Below are 20,178 nucleotides of genomic sequence, written 5' to 3'. Positions count from 1 at the left end.
GTTGTCCCGCTCTGATTCTAGCTTCTTCATGACGTGTTTTTAGTAGTGCATGCTATCGTTTTGATGGTGGGGATTGCCTGATTGATGTAGTTGTCCCGCTCTGATTCTAGCTTCTTCATGACGTGTTTTTAGTGGTTCCATGTCACTTCAGCGCCAGCACTTCAGCACCAGAAATTCAGCGCCATACACTTCAGCGCGAGGATACTTCAGCGCCGTACACTTCAGCGTTGGGACTTTTCAGCACCGTACCTTTCAGCGTGGCGAAATTTTAGCGCCGTACATTGTAGCGCTGTACATTATAGCGCTAGAGGAAGACACAGAGAGAGAGAGAGAGAGAGAGAGAGAGAGAGAGAGAGAGAGAGAGAGAGACTCAGAGAGAGAGAGAGAGAGAGAGAGTGTGTGTGTGTGTGTGTGTGGGTGTGTGTGTGTGTGTGTGTGTGTGTGTGTGTGTGTTTGTGTGTGTGTGTGTAAAAGTGTCTGCGAAACTGCAAAACTGAGTGACTAATAGGCTTGATTGAGTTTATCCCACAAAAATCTATTCTTTACCTTTATTTCTCAATAAAGCGTATGAATTAAAATGTCCATTCAAATCACTATAATCAGTAAAATGTCATTAAATGAATTAGATTGCAATGTGCCCATAATGAATAGCTGGAGGCGCCAGTTCAAGATCACACCGCGTCTCCTGACGTACTGAATAGCTTGTCTCTGAAGACGTCAACACTAGAACATGAAAGCAAAGGCGAGTCCTTCCATTGTTTCAAGCAGCCCCCGACCTCCGTCATTGTATTGTCTAACGATCGTCTTTATCCGTTTCTGTAAGTCTTTGTACTTGCGCCTTTTGGGCGCTGGAGCCTGGCCTCCCAGTAGACGTGTGACGTCCGCCTGGACTAGTGCCTGTTCTTTATTGAGGGCCTCTATCAGCCTCCAAAGATTGGGGTAGCACGCCCCGACCACATTCTGAAAGGCGTGATGCCACCCTTCACAGCTGTTGTTGAACTTGGCAGCATCAGTGAGAACGCGGTCGTGCACGTTCCACATGTCAATGGAGAACGTCGGCGGATGACGAGGACCACGACGGCGAGGTCTGCCAATATACGTGTCCTCAAAATAGTCGAAGATTGGTTGCCCACGTGCATCATACCATTCAGACTTGATCTGTAACTCACGGCGCTGAAATGTACGGCGCTGAAGTCTCCCGGCGCTAAAATGTACGGCGCTGACATCCCCCCGTGCTGAAATGTACGGCGCTAAAAAATACGGTGCTGAAAAGACGCCGCGCTGAAATGGTGGCGCTGAAAGGTATGGCGCTGTAGTGCTGGCGCTAAAGTGACGTGTTACCGTTTTTAGTAGTGCATGCTATCGTTTTGATGGTGGGGATTGCCTGATTGATGTAGTTGTCCCGCTCTGATTCTAGCTTCTTCATGACGTGTTTCTTATTGTGCATGCTATCTTTTTGATGGTGGGGATTGCCTGATTGATGTTGTTGTCCCGCTCTGATTCTAGCTTCTTCATGACGTGTTTTTAGTAGTGCATGCTATCTTTTTGATGGTGGGGATTGCCTGATTGATGTAGTTGTCCCGCTCTGATTCTAGCTTCTTCATGACGTGTTTCTTATAGTGCATGTTATCTTTTTGATGGTGGGGATTGCCTGATTGATGTAGTTGTCCCGCTCTGATTCTAGCTTCTTCATGACGTGTTTCTTATAGTGCATGTTATCTTTTTGATGGTGGGGATGGCCTGATTCCATGCTTCTGGTTTCTTCATCGCGTACTTATGCTTGTGCATAGCTACAACACATTATACCTTTTTTGATGGCGGTGACTGCATGCCTGGTTGACGTAGTTGTCCCTCTCCGCTTCTAGCTTCTTCATGACGTGTTTTTAATAGTGCATGTTATCTTTTTGATGGTGGGGATGGCCTGATTCCATGCTTCTGGTTTCTTCATCGCGTACTTATGCTTAGGCATAGCTGCAACACATTATACCTTTTTGATGGCGGTGACTGCATGCCTGGTTGACGTAGTTGTCCCTCTCCGCTTCTAGCTTACTGCTGACGTGCTTCCGCTAGTGGATAGTCATGAATCATTTTACCTGACACGCATGATATTTTTTTGATCGTGGTGTGATGACCTGGATGATGCAGTTGTCTCTCTTTGCTTCCGGTTTCTGTGTGATGTATTTACAGATGTATAGCTATGAACACATGGGAGTCCTGATTTGGCCTAAATGGTCCGCTAACCCAAAAGGCAACAGCTAACACAAAACATGAATACGTGAATATATATCCTTGGATCATTTTACCTTGTGTATGGTGGTGACGGCCTGTTTAACGTAGTTGTCCCGCTCTGCTTCTAGCTTCTGCATGACTCTTTTCTGATCCTCCCCCTGCCCCACTAGCAGAGTGTTGTCCTGCGTCAGACGTTTGCTGGCCAGTTGGTGCAAGTTGTACAGCATCTTATTCTTGGACATCGTCGCCCTCTGCCTCATCAGGTGCTGCAAATACACAGGCATGGGAATGGAAAATGGCCAACAGGGAGGAGGAACTATCAGCGGTTACAAGTGTCACACTTTTAACAAAATCAAGACTTGTATAGATTGTCTAATACCTGAATGAAAAGACGAGAAGCAATGCTTTGCTAATGACCATGGTGCTGTGTGTCGCTTCATTATAAATCAAACTTGTTCACATTTTTTAAACAAGGCGGAGTTAGTAAGGAGGAATAATCTCATCTCTGGGAAATGGAAAACATGAAGGTGTATCATATACGACTGGAGGTACAGGACAATGTTTACTTTGGATTAGCAAGAGCTGTGTAACGTAACAAAACAACCCTATTGAGCCTCATTGTACAAAAGGGAGGACAGCTTCGAACGCTACAGAAAGAAAATAGATTGACTGTGTCAAACAGCTTTCATTTGTTCTTTAAAAAGGTGTCCTCACAATTTAGCACACACATTCAACACACTTTATGCAAGATATGGCCCGAACTAACCAACGCCAAAATGTAAGCTAACATTACAAACATGAATCAGGTTACATAAGATATAAAAAGCTGTACGCATTTACTGTATACCTACCTTGCGCAAGAAATCCCGTTCCCTGAGATAACCGGTTTGCAGCTTTATATTCCTCTCAAATTTTCGCTTCGTTTCAGAAAGTTCTGATGACAGAAAAATTGCCAGACCGTGTTCTGAAACTGCGTCATGATCAATGTATATGTCGTATCCATTCTGTACAATTTGCGCATTATGTACAATGAGCAGAATATCTTGCACATTGTATACAATGAGCAAAACTGTTGCCCATTGTACACAATGAGCAAGACCATAAAGTTGCACATTGTATACAATGTGCACCGAGTGAGCAAGATTGTTGAATGGCGTTCAAGCTACACTGATATAAGAATCATAGTGAATGGTTGAATGGAATATGTGAGTAAAGTGTTCAAATAACGATGTTTGTTATGTTTAAGCATTGTTTTAATTCTCATTTCGCTAAAACTATACAGTGCATTTGGAATTTAATTATTGTGAATTAATTAAACAATAAAAACAAATACAACAAATAATGTTGTTTCAACACACGCACACACACATAACATTCGTTCATAATAACGCTCACATTGTCATGTCATTGCTAATGAGAGCGTCGTTTTCACCGCCTTTCACGCTTTTGCTAATAACGCTCATGTTTTCATGTCACGCTAAAACATGGAAACAACGACAACAACGTACCACAGAGGTCACCTGCTTCTTTTTTAAGCATGATGGTTCTTGCATTTAGCAGATCGGGGGTGGCAATGAGAAGTACATTGAAGCCGAGCTTTGAAGCATTTGCATTTGTTTGTTGTGCATACTCCGAGGCAGTTACATTTAGCGTAGCCTTGGCCGTGTCCACGGCTGGTTGCGATGGCGGTCTCTCTGACTGATTTCGTCTTGTTCCGGTTTTCTTCTGGAATGTCATCTTGGGTAAATAACCTGCTCTCGTTGATTTCGAACTGGTTTCGACTGAATTTCGAGGCGAGTCGTCCGTGTCTTGTCGCAATGGTGTACATTCCTCTGTTGCGGTCCACTTCAGTGATGGCTCCGAGTAGGTTTCTTTGATCACCTTTGGCTCTGTCATACATCGGTATAGGTACGCGCACGCAATCATTCACATCTGCAACTTTTAACTTTTTCCTTGCCGATTCAAGCATGTGTTCTGCTGCCCGTTTTTGATTTCTTCTAACTTGGGTACGAACAGTCTGATGTTGCGATGTCCGCCGGCACAGTAAACACTGATTTGTCTCTTCGCTCGATCCTGCTCCTGTACACGAACTATGAACTAAACAACGACAAGAATCACACATGACAGGCGGGGTATCCAAAATGACTCCACACACCCTGCACAGATCGTCAGTAACATTCTCACCGACACGTGCTAATGCCGACAGTACGGATAATGCAGTGGCAGGGTGATCGTCATGGATACTGGATACGGGAGAATCTCATGACGACAAATTCATAGTGCAGACCCAGAGACGGAAGCCATGTCCCACCCCCGTGTCATCACAATGGCACGTAAAAGACCTTGGTCATTCTGCCATAAGTGCAGGTGGCTGAATACACCTAAACACGCAGACACCTGGGTAGCGCGACTCCGTTGCTGCTAGCTTTCCACTGGGAGGAAGCGACCCGAATTTCCCAGCGATGGGACAATAAAGTAATGAAAATGAAATGAAAATGAAAAATGAAAATGAAAAATGAAAATGAAAATGAAATGAAATAGTGATCTACATGATCATTTACTTCAAACTGTTGAGTCATGGGGTCATAGTGTCGCTGCATGTACGAAGACACTTTATTCCAACGTATACCATTGTTGCAATGTCACTTTAAGCAGTTAAGAATTCGTGCCTATCCCCAAGTTGGTTTACACGGGAAGAACAGGATCGTTTAAAAAGAAAAAGAAATAAATGCCTATTTCCACGATGATTTCCACAGGAATCAAGGTATCCTTTAAAAACAAGAAAAGCAAATGCTTACACAACTCTCCTTGGTCATTTTTGGACGACGTTTGCAGTTCGCCGCAGTGCCCCACAGTTTCTCTTTTAGGTCGACCGTCTCTGGCCAGAATTTACTTCTCAGGCCCGCAAAGATTGGGCAAGTCTGAAGAACATGCTCTGGGGTCTGCGTGCCTATTCCACATGGGCATTCATCCATGTGGGATATTTTAATTCTGAACATGTGCGCTAGAAGCCGGCAGTGACCAGTCCGGAGCCTGAAGATGGTAACCTGTTGTGCTCTTGTGAGGCGTTCGATGTCATCATCTTCTGTGTTGATGCTCAGACGGTTCCTCCACTGGGTGTGGAGACAGCTGTCCATGAGGATGGTCTTTGCTTTATGGTAGGAGACTGGGGTGGTCTGTCTGATTTAAGCTGCTGCCTGCTTTGGAGAGTCTGTCTGCCTCTTCATTGCCATACACTCTGTGGTTGTTCTGGCGCTGAGTTGTTGGAGCTCTCTTCTGATGTCTTGCAGCAGTTGACTTCTGTTGTTGTTTTCTTGCAGGTTCTGGAGCAGAGATCTGTAGTCCGTCAGGAAGACGGTTGGCTGGAGTGACCTCTCGGGTTTGTTGAGGGTGCTGGCTGCTTCGAGGAGAGCACAGCTAGGCTTCGGCCCTGAAGTTGGTAGAAAGCTGCCCAGTTGGGATGGATTTGGTGAGGCAGCTTCTGTCAGGGAAACGAATGAATACGCCTCCTCCCGCATTCTTCACTGCACTCTCAGCAGAACCATCTGTGAAGACGTGGGTCCAGGTGTCAGCGGGGAAGGCTCTGTCCAGTGTCTCAAGTGTCAGTCATCAGTTCTGTTGTTGGGTGATCTTCCTTGGTGCATATCCCGGGTAGGTCTAGGGCAATGTTCAGGTCATCACCGTCAGACTCTTCATAGTCCTGGAGGAGTTTGATGTTGTGTCGACCCTGAGGCAGGGTGTCAGCATGCTGTCGCTGTAGGGCCTTCGAGAGATGGTTGAGTCTCTGTCTTTTCAGTCTGTTCTTTGTTAGCTCCTGTGGTCTGTTGTGCAGGGGGATCCTCTTGATCTTTTCAGCCTGCATAAGGATCTTTTCTTCCCTCCTTTCCTCCAGAGAATAGAGTCTTGCCTTCCTCTCCAGGGAGAAGATTGGTGTGGTTTTTATGCCGCCTGTGATTAGACGGAGGCCAGCGTTTTATGCCTTGTTCAGTTTGGCAGTGTTGGTTCTGGCTGCGGTAGACCATGGGGTGGAAGCGTACTCCAGGTGGGGTCGCACAGATCCTGTGTAGACTTGCTTGAGGATTTTGCTGTTGGCTCCCCATCGAATACCGGCAAGCTTCTTCATGATGGCAATTTTCCTCACGGACTTGTTTTCCATGGCGTTGATGTGTGGAGTCCATGTCAGCTTTCTATCCAGTGTCACTCTGGCCGTAGGTTGGCGTGTCTTGCTGTGGGACTTCCTCTCCGTCTGTCTGGAGGCTGAACTTCTCTCGGTTGGGTGAGAGGGAGAAGCAGGTGGCCACCGTCTTGAGCCTGTTGATGGTGACTAACCAATTGTTTTCCCATTTTGAGACGCAGTTCATGGACTCCTGCATTCTGTGTGTTGCAGTGGTGGTATATTCTGCTGCTGTCCAGACTGCGAGATCATCAGCATGGAGGGCCCTGGAGATGTGTCTTTTAAGTTATCTGCTATGTCGTCTATGAAGACAGTGAAAAGAGTGGGTGAGATGACTCGCCTTGGGGGACTCCCTCTCGGATCTTAACAAGTTTGCTGTGCTGTCCATCCAGCTTGACCCTGGCAACGCGCCGGAACAGGTAGCTCTGAATCCTGGGGTGCATCCTGCTACAGACGTTCTTTTTCAGGAGCTTCAGAAACAAGCCCTCTTTCCATACCTTGTCGAAGGCCTTTTTCAGGTCAACAAAGACTGCGAGGGTCTTCATTTTTTGCTGGAATGCGTTCTCAATCTCATGTGTCAGGTATGCAATCTGGTCTTCTGTACTGCGATTGTTCTGGAATCCCGACTGTGTAGGTGAGATCAGGTTGTTAGTCTTTAGGTGGCATTAGAGTCTTCTGTTTACCGTGCGTTCCACGGTCTTTCCCAAGCAGCTGAGGAGGCTGATGGGCCTGTAGCTGTTTTTGGAGTAGCGGTCTTTTCCTTTCTTTGGGACTGGGATGATGATAGCTTCTTTCCAGGCAAATGGAAATTCTCCTGCTCTCCACGAATGGTTGAAAATATCGAGAAGCTTCTGCTTTGCACAGCTTCCCAGGTTGTTGATAATTTCGTTGGTGACTCCATCCTTTCTAGGAAACTTCCTGTTTTTCAGTCTCCTAATCGCTCTGTTGAATTTCTGCTTGGCAAAGTCATTCGTCATCAGGTAGTTGGGAGCCGTTTTTCGTTGTGCTGGTCTGATTTCCTTTCGGACCTATTCTTCTCTCTCTCTCTGGGGATGTTGAGGGAGCCGTTTTCATGGAAACGTTCTGCCAGTAGATTGGCTGCAAGCTTTTCATTGAGGTGTTTGTTGTTTTCAGCGAGAACCGTTGGGGTTCTGGCAGCTTGGTGGTCCTCAGTGGTGGTTTTCAGCAGCCTCCAAAGTTTGTTAGTATCTTTTTCCATGTTTAAGTCTGTTGTCTTTTTCCTCCATAAATGTTGTACTTGTCTCACCTTTTCCTCGTCAAAAACGCTTCCGGCTCTTGAGTAGGCAGCGCTGTTCTGAAGGCTCGGTTTGCTGTCCAATTGGTCACGGGCTTTGGTCAGCTAATCATAGAGTATCTGCAGGCTGCTGTTCCAGTAGGGTTTGTAGTCTGTTCTTCTTCCCCGAGGTATACTTTTGGTAGCAGCTTTTAGGATGGCGCTGGTTAGGGTAGATACCTTGGAGTTGAGGTTCTGATTGTCGCTGATGTCTGCATTCTCACAGAAATTGTCTGTCAGTTCCCTAAACTTCTGCCAGTCGGCCTTCTTGTAGATCCAGCTAGGGTCTTTTCTTGCTGTGGGCGGGGGTCCTGTTGAGGCGAGTTGTAGCAGGATGGGTAGGTGATCGCTGCCACCAAGCTGTTCCTCCACGCTCCGCTCGCACCGCTTATAGATGTCCCCCCTTTTAACACCCCTCACCCTGACATGATTTTCTGATTTGTTTTTAGGTCTTAAAAGAGGATTCCACTCCATATCCCCCACACACACCCAAAAAAAACACAATCTAAATAAATTAAAAAAACGCTGTTCCAGCTTCACAAAATAATGTTCAAGAGAATGTTCACGTCGCACTGATTAACACAAACTTGATTCTAATGTGAATCAATTCATTTAGTAATTAAACCCTAAGAATATTTCACATATACAAACTTGCACCACCCCCAACCTCCTCTCTACCACACATCGCTAGCCTGATATATTTAACATCCACCAAATTTTGAAAACAGTTGTACCATTTGTTTTTTTTTTACAAGAACCATAATAATTACTAGTTTTCTTGACCAAATTGAGTTTTGGCTGGTCAACGAAACTGGGGTCAAGTCGGCAGATAATAAAACGCTTGAAATGTGCAAAGTTGCATAGCTTCAAAAACACCTGAGATAATGTCAACGTTAGGTTTGTATGAATCGAATACGACATTGCTGTGACCCCAAAATATGCAAAAGGTCAACCAAACTGAGGTCAAGTCGGGAGATTATCAAACCCTAGCAGTGTGCAAGGTTTTAACGGTCTACCTTCAAAAACACCCAAGATAACTTTAACATTAAGTTTATATGAATCGAACATGACTCCGCTGTGACCTCAACATTTCCCGAGGGTCAACCAAATTGGGATCGTGTCGGGAGATCATCAAACCCTGAAGTATGCAAAGTTTCAAAGCTCTATATTAGGCACACACACAAAAAAGTCTGTTTACGGTATCCCGACCGACCCTACTTTTTCGCGCGACCCTAGGCTTTTTTTTGGCATTTGGGGGAAAAAAAAGAAGAAAAAAAAGTCTTTGTTTTTTGGCAAAATAACTTAAAAATATGGTTTAAAAAACTAAAAATAAATATTAAAAAAAATAAAAATCCCGACCTACCGACCCTATTTTTATTTTGCCTATGTTACCGTAAACAGACTATATTTTTGTTTGGCCTTAAACATCTGAGATAAACTCAACGTTCAGGTTTTTGTCCACGGACGGCCGGTGTAACACGAGAAAATTACTCCCACGAGATTTTTACTCCGGAGTAAACATTTCGTACGAAAAAGTTACTCCCTTTACGAAATTAGCACTCCCCCATTACACGAGAAAATTACTCCCCAAGACAGGTGAGTTCCGAGTAAACATTTAGTACAAAAAATTTTACTCCCCTGACGAATAAATAACGAATAAATTACTTCACCCAAACACAAGCAATTTAACTTCCCATGCCAGGTGTACGAAATTTGTACTCCCTTGTCCCCTTTTAGTCTTGGTGGTGGAAGGGGTGGAAGGAGGGTAGCGCAACATTCGTGTGCGCGAGATCACTTATTGGCATATTATCCCTTCGCCCGCATCCCATTTTTGCGTACGAGATTTTTACTGGAAGTGAAAAAAATGGGGAGTAAAAATTTGGTGGAGGGAGTATTTTTTTCGTGCCTTGGGGAGTTCTTTTCTCGTACGAAAAGTGTCCTCGGAGTAAGAATTTTGTACGAAATATTTACTCCGGAGTAAATTTTTTGTCGAGTAAAAAATTAATTTCGAGTTACACCGGCAGGCCGGCCGGCCATACGGACGGACACTGATGAATACTAATACTTACCGATTACCCCCATAAATAAAATTATTAATCATATTTTGCTCATTTCAAAAATGTGTATCAGTAAGTATAGATATGGTAGGCCTATTGATTTAAATGTGATGTTAGGATATGAATTAGCGTTGAGATATTTCAGTATTGTGTAAATGTTGAAGGATGAATGATGATACGTTGTAGACGGATGCTTGAATTTTTTTGGATTAAAAGCCCCACAATGATGTGCTTGGCAAATTAAAAAAAAAATAAATAAATAAATAAATACTTACCGATTACTCAGGTGAGTCAAAAATTAAATGAACTGAAAGCCTATTCCCACGATGGTTTATACGGGAAAGTACGGTATCATTTTACATATAACATGAAATGAATGTTTATTCCCACGATGGTATCGTTTAAAAATAAAACGAAAACATGAATGTCTATTCCTACAATGATTAACACAGGAAGGACAGTATCTTTTTAAAACAAGAAGAGCAAACGCTCGATCGAGTCACTTTCGCAGTTCTGAATATTATATGAGGCATCAGATGGACAGGAAGAAATTGCTATTCACAACACAATGAGTCACGTTCACATAAAATTTGAGCCCGGTCACTTTTATAGTTTCCGAGAAAAGCCCAACGTTAAGTTGTGTGTTGCCGAACAGAAAAGGCTAGTTATCTCCCTTGTTTTTCTGATAACGTTCGTAAAAGGCTACAGATGTAAATACTTTGATGTAAAGAATAATCCTACAAAGTTTCAATCACATCCGATGAACTTTGTCAAAGATATAAAATGTCTAATTTTTCCTTTGACGCTGACCTGTGACCTTGAAAAAGGTCAAAGGTCAACGAAACCATCGTTAAAGTGTAGAGGTCATTGGAGGTCACGACTAAACAAAATATGAGCCCGATCGCTTTGATAGTTTCCGAGAAAAGTCCAACGTTAAGGTGGTGTCTACGGACGGCCGGACGGCCGGCCGGACAGACTAACACTGACCGATTACATAGAGTCACTTTTTCTCAAGTGACTCAACAAGAAGAGCAAACGCTCGATCGAGTCACTTTCGCAGTTCTGAATATTATATGAGGCATCAGATGGACAGGAAGAAATTGCTATTCACAACACAATGAGTCACGTTCACATAAAATTTGAGCCCGGTCACTTTTATAGTTTCCGAGAAAAGCCCAACGTTAAGTTGTGTGTTGCCGAACAGAAAAGGCTAGTTATCTCCCTTGTTTTTCTGATAACGTTCGTAAAAGGCTACAGATGTAAATACTTTGATGTAAAGAATAATCCTACAAAGTTTCAATCACATCCGATGAACTTTGTCAAAGATATAAAATGTCTAATTTTTCCTTTGACGCTGACCTGTGACCTTGAAAAAGGTCAAAGGTCAACGAAACCATCGTTAAAGTGTAGAGGTCATTGGAGGTCACGACTAAACAAAATATGAGCCCGATCGCTTTGATAGTTTCCGAGAAAAGTCCAACGTTAAGGTGGTGTCTACGGACGGCCGGCCGGACGGCCGGACGGCCGGCCGGCCGGACGGCCGGCCGGACAGACTAACACTGACCGATTACATAGAGTCACTTTTTCTCAAGTGACTCAATAAAAATAAAATGAATGTCTATTTCCACGACGGTATCTTTTTTCATATGAAATTAAATCAATGTTTATTCCCACGATGATTTACACAGGAAGAAGGGAATAAATTAAATCAATGTTTATTCCCACGATGATTTACACAGGAAGGACGGTATCTTAAAAAAAAAAATGAAATGAATTGCCTATTCCCACGATTGTTTACACAGGATGGTGGACGGTATCTTTTACATACCTTCGATGAGAGCAGTATTGATTTTTTTCTCCTTCTCCTTTTTCGTCATAATCTTACTCTTCCTGGAGTCAAAGTCGTTGGTTTTCTGACGGATCACCCTTTTCACCTTGTCCAAGTGGGCATTCTGGTCCTTCAGCGCGTCTGTCTCGTGTTTCCTCCTCTGCACCACAAATTACACTGTCCCATTTAGGACCCTGTCCCCTGTTTCCCCGGACAGCCCGTCTGTCTTGTGGTTCTTTCTGTGCCATTACATTGTCCCCATGCACGACTAAACATTTTGGACACTTCCCTGCCCTCCTCCCCCACCCCACCCTTCTTCCTTCAGTCCGTCTATTCCGTGTTTCTTCCTCTGCACCATTGTCCCATTTAGGCCCCTTCCCTCCCCCCGCCCACCCTCTCCCCTTCAGTCCGTCTATTCCGTGTTTCTTCCTCTGCACCATTGTCCCATTTAGGCCCCTTCCCTCCCCCCGCCCACCCTCTCCCCTTCGGTCCGTCTATTCCGTGTTTTTTCCTCTGCACCATTGTCCCATTTAGGCCCCTTCCCTCCTTCCCCACCCCCCCCCCCCCCCTACCCTTTTCCCTTCAATTTCGTGTTTCTTTGTCGGCACCAAAAAAACAAAAAACAAGAAGGGCAAAGCCCATACGACTCACATGCTTTACACATTTTTCCTACCAAAATACATGTGACCTTGACCCAAGGTCAAGGTCATCAAAGGTCATGCAACACAAAGCTGTTAATTCAAGACATAGGAAGTACAATGGTGCTTATTGGCTCTTTCTACCATGAGATATGGTCACTTTTAGTGGTTCACTACCTTATTTTGGTCACATTTCATAAGGGTCAAAGTGACCTTGACCTTGATCATATGTGACCAAATTGTCTCATGATGAAAGCATAACATGTGCCCCACATAATTTTTAAGTTTGAAACAGTTATCTTCCATAGTTCAGGGTCAAGGTCACTTCAAAATATGTATACAATCCAACTTTGAAGAGCTCCTGTGACCTTGACCTTGAAGCAAGGTAAACCAAACTGGTATCAAAAGATGGGGCTTACTTTGCCCTATATATCATATATAGGTGAGGTATTGAATCTCAAAAACTTCAGAGAAAATGTGAAAAATGTGAAAAATAGCTGTTTTTTAGGCAACATTTATGGCCCCCGCGACCTTGACCTTGAAGCAAGGTCAAGATGCTATGTATGTTTTTTGGGGCCTTGTCATCATACACCATCTTGCCAAATTTGGTACTGATAGACTGAATAGTGTCCAAGAAATATCCAACGTTAAAGTTTTCCGGACGGACGGACGGACGTCCGGACGGACGTCCGGACGGACGGACGGACGGACGACTCGGGTGAGTACATAGACTCACTTTTGCTTCGCATGTGAGTCAAAAACTGTCCCATTCAGGACCCCTATCCCCCCCCCCCTTCCCTCTTCAGTCCGTCTATTCCGTGTACCTTCATCTGCACCACAAATGATAACAGTAGGACGCACGTCGTACAGATGATTATCTCACTTCCCCCCCCCCCCCCCCCCCCCTCTTCAGCCTGTCTATTTCATGTTCATTTCCCTGCACCAGCAATTACATCCACAACAGTGGCAACTACTACTATTGCTACCACGTGGATAAATAAAATATAAACATAAATAAACATATACATAAATTACCTTATATTCTGGCGTCAGGTAATCCACTTCAGATTGTAGTTTTTGGACGCAGTCCATCTGCGCTCCATAAACGAAATTTTTCGTCCGCAGCTTGCTGCTCAGTGATTTCATATCCATATTGATTTTCTCTGCGCTGATCTGAAAAATGTTGTTTTTTTAATTTTTATTTCTAAGAATACTCACTCAATTTAACAAACGGCCGTGCAGTCCGAAGATGTCAATTCTTAAAGGTACTGAACTTGTCAAATCCAGGTGCACGGAGCCCCTGGGGCTTTTAGTCATACCTCAGGCAGCTATCCGTTAGAAGAACTACCAAGTTTCATTGACTTGCACACAAAGAGTCAAGAACTGCGATTTTTTTACGAATTAATTTCGTACTCGGACTCGGCTGGTCTTGGCCTATTTTTGGATCTAAATTTAGATCAGGTAGATCACCACATGCACATCATGCACAACTGAAAAGACACGTCACTAGCAAACTATGTCAGACGTCATCATGAGTTTGTGTAAAACAAAATGGAGGCCGGAATCACTCAGTTGAATCGAACTCCGACCAAACACCAACGTAATAACTAGGTTAATTTATGCACTCGCGTGAACAAGAAACTGTCGAGCTTCACAGATGTGGTCGTTGGGTAGTTTTGGGTTTGTTTTACTACCATAGGAGGATTTTTGAACTGTAAATGCACTCAGCTGCAACAAAAACGCAAAACGAAGGCTGTGAGCTGCACTGTGCCTTTAAGGCGTAAGGGTCCAGAGTGTCGGACCAAAACTGTTATTATTTTATTCAGTCACTTGCAATCAATGAATTGGCTTGATGTTTGGTAGTTTTCTTCAAAAATCATTATATTTTCAGAAAACATCAAGTTTGAATGTCTAATATAAGTAGAACAACTGAAAGAATTATTTAGTTCGTAACAAAATGGGCAAAAAACCCTGCAAAAATGCTAATTTTAGCATTTTTCAATGCACTCTTGGGAAAAAAGTATGTGTCCAATTGAAAAATAAATTGGTACTCATATTCAAAGCATCATTACCTACATTATGTTCTAAAAGCTTTCTGTTTTGTTGGAAATTGTGCTTTTAGTAGCATTAGAAAAGAATACTATAATATATTATTATGATATATCACACAATCAAACAAATTATATTTTTTTGATTATCAGATTTATTTTAGAACAAAATATAGCCAGTCAAGTGAACATTTGATGTGCAAAGTTTCAATGGAATAGGTGAATATTTTAAAAAGTTGATCATGCAGACAGTGTAGCTGCTCTGTGATTTCGCGCGAACTTTCACCACATAAAACAGCAAACAGTTCAACATATATCAGTCTATGTCCTTTAGGGGGGTCATCAAGAGATTAGAATCTAAAACTATCTTCACTTGAGCTACTGTCTGATTCATCATCTGTGTCAGACTGTTCTGAGCAGTTTTTGGAATCAAATTTATCATCAGAACCGATAATTTCATTCAACAGACCCTTGATTAAAGGGATTTTTAATTCCCACCAACCTACTTTGAGCACTTATTGCAAGAAAACTATGTATGCTAGAGACAAAATGTAAACTGCACATGAAAATAGAGATATTGTTCTAGCTTTTGGCAACATCATAATTTAGTATATCTGAGAAACGCAGGAAATTATGACTTACTCAGTGTATCATTGTGGAATTGTGCTTTATTCAGGGTACCTTAATGACACTGGCAACATAGTAAAAATAGAGAGCAGCTGGATGTTCATCCCCCCCCCCCCCCCCCCGCCTTTGAGCAGTGGTGTTCATTACCACAGACCTGGTCACACTTTTACAAAGGCATCTTTCAACTTAAAAGCCCACTGCACTTCACGCAAACCATCAGTTTCTGATCACAGAGTCCCCTAAGCGTTTACATACATAGCAACCATACTTTCATTTGAACGCTTACTGTTAGGGGAAGTCCTGGCTTCCCGTACCATACTGGGACCTTAGTAAAGCTTTGGTCTATTCATGACTATCCGGGGCAGCGCTACGAGTTTGAAAAGATAGGGCTGAGAATCATGTACAGAATTCTGTACAGCGAACGCGGCCCGAAACCCCACCTATACTGCGTGTATGACCTTGAGAGCTTCAGTCAACGCTTGAATTTTGCCATTATAACATCCGGTTTGCTCTCTCAGAGCTGAGCATACTTGTCAAGAGGGATCGAGCAGAAAAAATAAACGCCTGGGAAGAGAGAACTCAAGACCTTAAAATATCGGGGCCGATGTCTTAAAGGTCCTTGTCTACATTTTTATACCGAAATCGCCATTTGACCATAAAAATGCAGAGTCTATTATCTACAAATATCAACAATACACCCCCCTTTCGATCAGGAAAGACGAAGCCAGTGTAGCCGTTTGAAAATTCATTGTAGTATTCCAGCGTAGTACTCATAGTAGGATATCCTTATTTGGAAAATGCCAAGCGCAAAACTCCTCTCAAATCCCGTGCATTTCGTGCGTTTAAAAAAAAGCGTGGACAGCGCTCCAGTGTCAAACTGTTGCTGCACTTGTTTAGGCGTGGCTATAAGCATAGCGACATGAATTTGATTGGTCAGTATTTTTAGGCAAAGGCCATGTTTTCAGCAAACAGAAAACAAAATATTGGAAGCGTACGCGTGACTCACCCCGACGTCTCTGCCCCGCGTCTTGGACATATTGAAAAATCTTCGAAATAAAGCAAGATTTCTTCTGAAATTGTGGAATTTCATAGTTTCGTCGAAGAAAAAATATATTAATAATATAACTAGAGTAGACGCGATAGGCGGTAGGTGTACACGATACACAAACCGGACGGCGGATGCTTAGAAAAAAAAGAAGAAAAAAAACCTATTGAAACGCGTTTATGGTTTAGCGTATGCTACATAGCGACGCAATCGATCGTATGAGTCATAAATGCTTTCTCTGTGTGTTTCATCATGTTAGATTGGAAGAAAAAGGTGTGCTGTAAACCTCCTGTGAGGCGGAGTGGGCCTTTAAACGGAAATCAAATATCGACAGCCTGGCGGCTTCCATGCGAGTAGAAATTCTAGGTTGAATTAATCTTGTAAGTAACACATCAACACATTCAGCATGCAGCCACGCTACTGACTTGTTGTATGTGTTACTCTATTACACATGTCGTATGCATAAAAAGCGATTACTTCCCTTTGGTTATTTGATACCTTAACTTAGCTCTGCCTCATTCTGTTTAAGATTCTTGTTGTATGTGTCACCCTTAGGCTGGTTGTCGCGACATATGTCGCGCTACTTTACGTATACTGTCACCTGGTTGTCACGACATATGTCGCGCTACTGGCTCAGTCTGTTTGGTCGGTTCCGATTACCTCCCATGGATGCGAAAACCTATATGACCGTTTTTATATTTAGTCAAGTTTTGACTAAATATTTTAACATCGAGGGGGAATCGAAACGAGGGTCGTGGTGTATGTGCGTGTGTGTGTGTGTGTGTGTGTGTGTGTGTGTGTGTGTGTGTGTGTGTGTGTGTGTGTGTGTAGAGCGATTCAGACTAAACTACTGGACCGATCTTTATGAAATTTGACATGAGAGTTCCTGGGTATGAAATCCCCGAACGTTTTTTTCATTTTGTTGATAAATGTCTTTGATGACGTCATATCCGGCTTTTCGTGAAAGTTGAGGCGGCACTGTCACGCCCTCATTTTTCAACCAAATTGGTTGAAATTTTGGTCAAGTAATCTTCGACGAAGCCCGGACTTCGGTATTGCATTTCAGCTTGGTGGCTTAAAAATTAATTAATGACTTTGGTCATTAAAAATCTGAAAATTGTAAAAAAAAAGAAAAATTTATAAAACGATCCAAATTTACGTTTATCTTATTCTCCATCATTTGCTGATTCCAAAAACATATAAATATGTTATATTCGGATTAAAAACAAGCTCTGAAAATTAAATATATAAAAATTATTATCAAAATTAAACTGTCCAAATCAATTTAAAAACACTTTCATCTTATTCCTTGTCGGTTCCTGATTCCAAAAACATATAGATATGATATGTTTGGATTAAAAACACGTTCAGAAAGTTAAAACAAAGAGAGGTACAGAAAAGCGTGCTATCCTTCTTAGCGCAACTACTACCCCGCTCTTCTTGTCAATTTCACTGCCTTTGCCATGAGCGGTGGACTGACGATGCTACGAGTATACGGTCTTGCTGAAAAATGGCATTGCGTTCAGTTTCATTCTGTGAGTTCGACAGCTACTTGACTAAATATTGTATTTTCGCCTTACGCGACTTGTTTGTTATTTTTCTCTCTGTTAATTCACCAGTGGCTATGTAACATGTGTTACAGAATTGCACCAGTGTAAGGGTTAAGGTATCGACATATCTGACGGTGTGTATGATCGTACCAAGAAGCCAAGCAAGCGATAAGCGTGGATACGCTTAGCAACAACAAGAACAACAACGACGACAGCAACAACAACAACCACCAATAACAAACACAACAACCACCACCACAACAACAACACAACAACAACAACAAAACAGCAGCAACAACAACGACAGCAGCAACAACAACAACAACAAAACATAACGACAACAATAACTACAGCAACAACAACAAGAACAAGTCGCGTAAGGCGAAAATACAATAGTCTGAATCGCTCTACACACACGCACACACAGACACACACACACACGCACATACACCACGACCCTCGTTTCGATTCCCCCTCGATGTTAAAATATTTAGTCAAAACTTGACTAAATATAAAAACCGCAACACAATAAAAACAACAACAGCAACAATTGAAACAGCAACAACAGCAACAACCACAATAGCAACAGCAACTCTACCACCACCACAACACCAACAGCAGCAGCAACAACAACAAACACAACAAGAACAACATGACTCGACTCACAACAACTGCCCGGGTTTTGTCGGTGATGATCCTGCAGTCTTGGCTGGTGTTCTCCACCTCCTTCTGAAGGTCCTCCATGTCCTGCTGGCGGGCCTCCACCTGGTCCTTGGCGTCCTGGAGCGCCGATTTCACCCTGCTCCTCTTCTCGCTCTCCTTGCTAATCTCGTTGCCCACACGCGAGGAATCTTCTTTGGTCTGTTGATGTTAAAACAATGTTAAGTTTTGGCTTATATTTGGTTACTAGAGGAATACCCGGCTTCGCCGGGGTGAATCGCGAGACAAAACAGACAGCGTGGCGGTTCACCTCAATCACCTTTGAAGGCGAAGTCCTGTCAAACGGGATTGAGAATTTTAGAGCTTATTTCTTAGCCCTATATTATCTGTTGTGGCTTCTCAAATGCCAGAACATACAGACAGACAAAAGCCGCCAGACCCCATCACAAACAAAACTCTACAATCCACAGGTTTTGCCCACACACACACACAAACACACACACACACAGAGAAGCCGTATATATATATGTATATCTATATCTATAAAGATATAGAGATAGGTGACAGTGTATTTTTCGCGTGGCTATAAATTGATTCGACCTTTTCACTTTGACAGTAAGAACAACTTACGGGTGCAAGGGAAGCGTTCTGGACAGCGCAGTGACATTCTAAAAATAGTAACGTAGACACGGGAATATGGATTGAAGCCACACGAAGGAAGGGAGATAACGCAAAACACTGGAGAAGATAAGGAAGAGTTACTGGGAATGGTGAAATAAACAGAAAAACCAAAATCGGTTCAGCGCTGCGCGCTGAGAGCACGTGTTGAAATATCTCATCGATGATATTGTGTCCGGGGTGTAGCTGAATACGGTGTACAAATTTGAAAAAGATCCACCAAGAACTTTGGCTTTGGTGTGTCGGTATGGGGGCCCGGGTAGCTCAGGTGGAACCAAAATCGGTTCAGCGCTGCGCGCTGAGAGCACGTATTGAAATATCTCATCGATGAGGTTGTGTCCGGGGTCTCTCTGAATAAGCCCACCAAATTTGAAGCAGATCCATCGAGAACTTTGGCCGTGCATCGCGCACAGACAGACACACAGACACTAGTCGTATATATATATAGATGACCCGGTTCAGTTACCCCTCCGTAACAAGTAACTAGTAAGACAGCCTGTCGGAAATATTTTTTTGGGTTTCTTTTCTGTAGAAATTCACATAGAATTAAGGGAGGTAAAGCTCTCAACTTCCTTTTCGTCTTGAAGATTGCGTAACGGTGTGAGTTTTCGTATTCAGCGAGATTTTGGGTTATAAAATGTTACGAATTGAATTAGTTAGTGCATGCGTTTTAATGTTTAAAATGTTGTAGTGTTCCGTTTGTGTTCAAGTTCATGCATGCACCATCACGGTCAGATTTGAGATAATAAAGTTGATTTGATGATTAAGCGAGCATAATGTGGAGTCGGGTAATAATTGTGGACTTTGTCGACTTCGCGAAGTGTACTGAATTTTCGGCAAAAAGACTTCTAGCGATGTTAGTGCGAAGTAAACTTCGGGCTAAATTATAAGGACAGGTATGCTTTATTGTGTTTTCCCCGTTTTGTTGTTGTTGTTGCCTCTTTTTATATTTAGTCAAGTTTTGACTAAATATTTTAACATCGAGGGGGAATCCAAACGAGGGTCGTGGTGTATGTGCGTGTGTGTGTGCGTGTGTGTGTGTGTGTGTCTGTGTGTGTGTGTGTGTAGAGCGATTCAGACTAAACTACTGGACCGATCTTTATGAAATTTGACATGAGAGTTCCTGGGTATGAAATCCCCATACGTTTTTTTTCATTTTTTTGATAAATGTCTTTGATGACGTCATATCCGGCTTTTCGTGAAAGTTGAGGCGGCACTGTCACGCCTTCATTTTTCAACCAAATTGGTTGAAATTTTGGTCAAGTAATGTTCGACGAAGCCCGGACTTCGGTATTGCATTTCAGCATGGTGGCTTAAAAATTAATTAATGACTTTGGTCATTAAAAATCT

General features: G+C 42.9%; 1 protein-coding gene across 1 annotated transcript in view; it reads right to left on the bottom strand.

Moving 5' to 3' along the window:
• Positions 1 to 20,178, bottom strand: part of LOC138981250 (cilia- and flagella-associated protein 58-like) — a 54,032-nt gene that overhangs the window by 23,583 nt on the left and 10,271 nt on the right. Inside the window, exons 7-11 of the mRNA XM_070354089.1 lie at positions 18,157 to 18,351; positions 13,256 to 13,393; positions 11,583 to 11,742; positions 3,081 to 3,163; positions 2,304 to 2,495 (exon numbers count right to left, since the gene is read on the bottom strand). Coding sequence (XP_070210190.1) covers positions 2,304 to 2,495; positions 3,081 to 3,163; positions 11,583 to 11,742; positions 13,256 to 13,393; positions 18,157 to 18,351 — 768 coding nt within the window. The remainder of the gene's footprint in view (positions 1 to 2,303; positions 2,496 to 3,080; positions 3,164 to 11,582; positions 11,743 to 13,255; positions 13,394 to 18,156; positions 18,352 to 20,178) is intronic.

Source organism: Littorina saxatilis, linkage group LG12 (genome assembly GCF_037325665.1).
Source record: "Littorina saxatilis isolate snail1 linkage group LG12, US_GU_Lsax_2.0, whole genome shotgun sequence".
NCBI lineage: Eukaryota > Metazoa > Mollusca > Gastropoda > Littorinimorpha > Littorinidae > Littorina > Littorina saxatilis.
The sequence above is the reverse complement of the archived record's forward strand: the minus strand, read 5'-3'. Positions and strand labels throughout refer to the sequence as shown.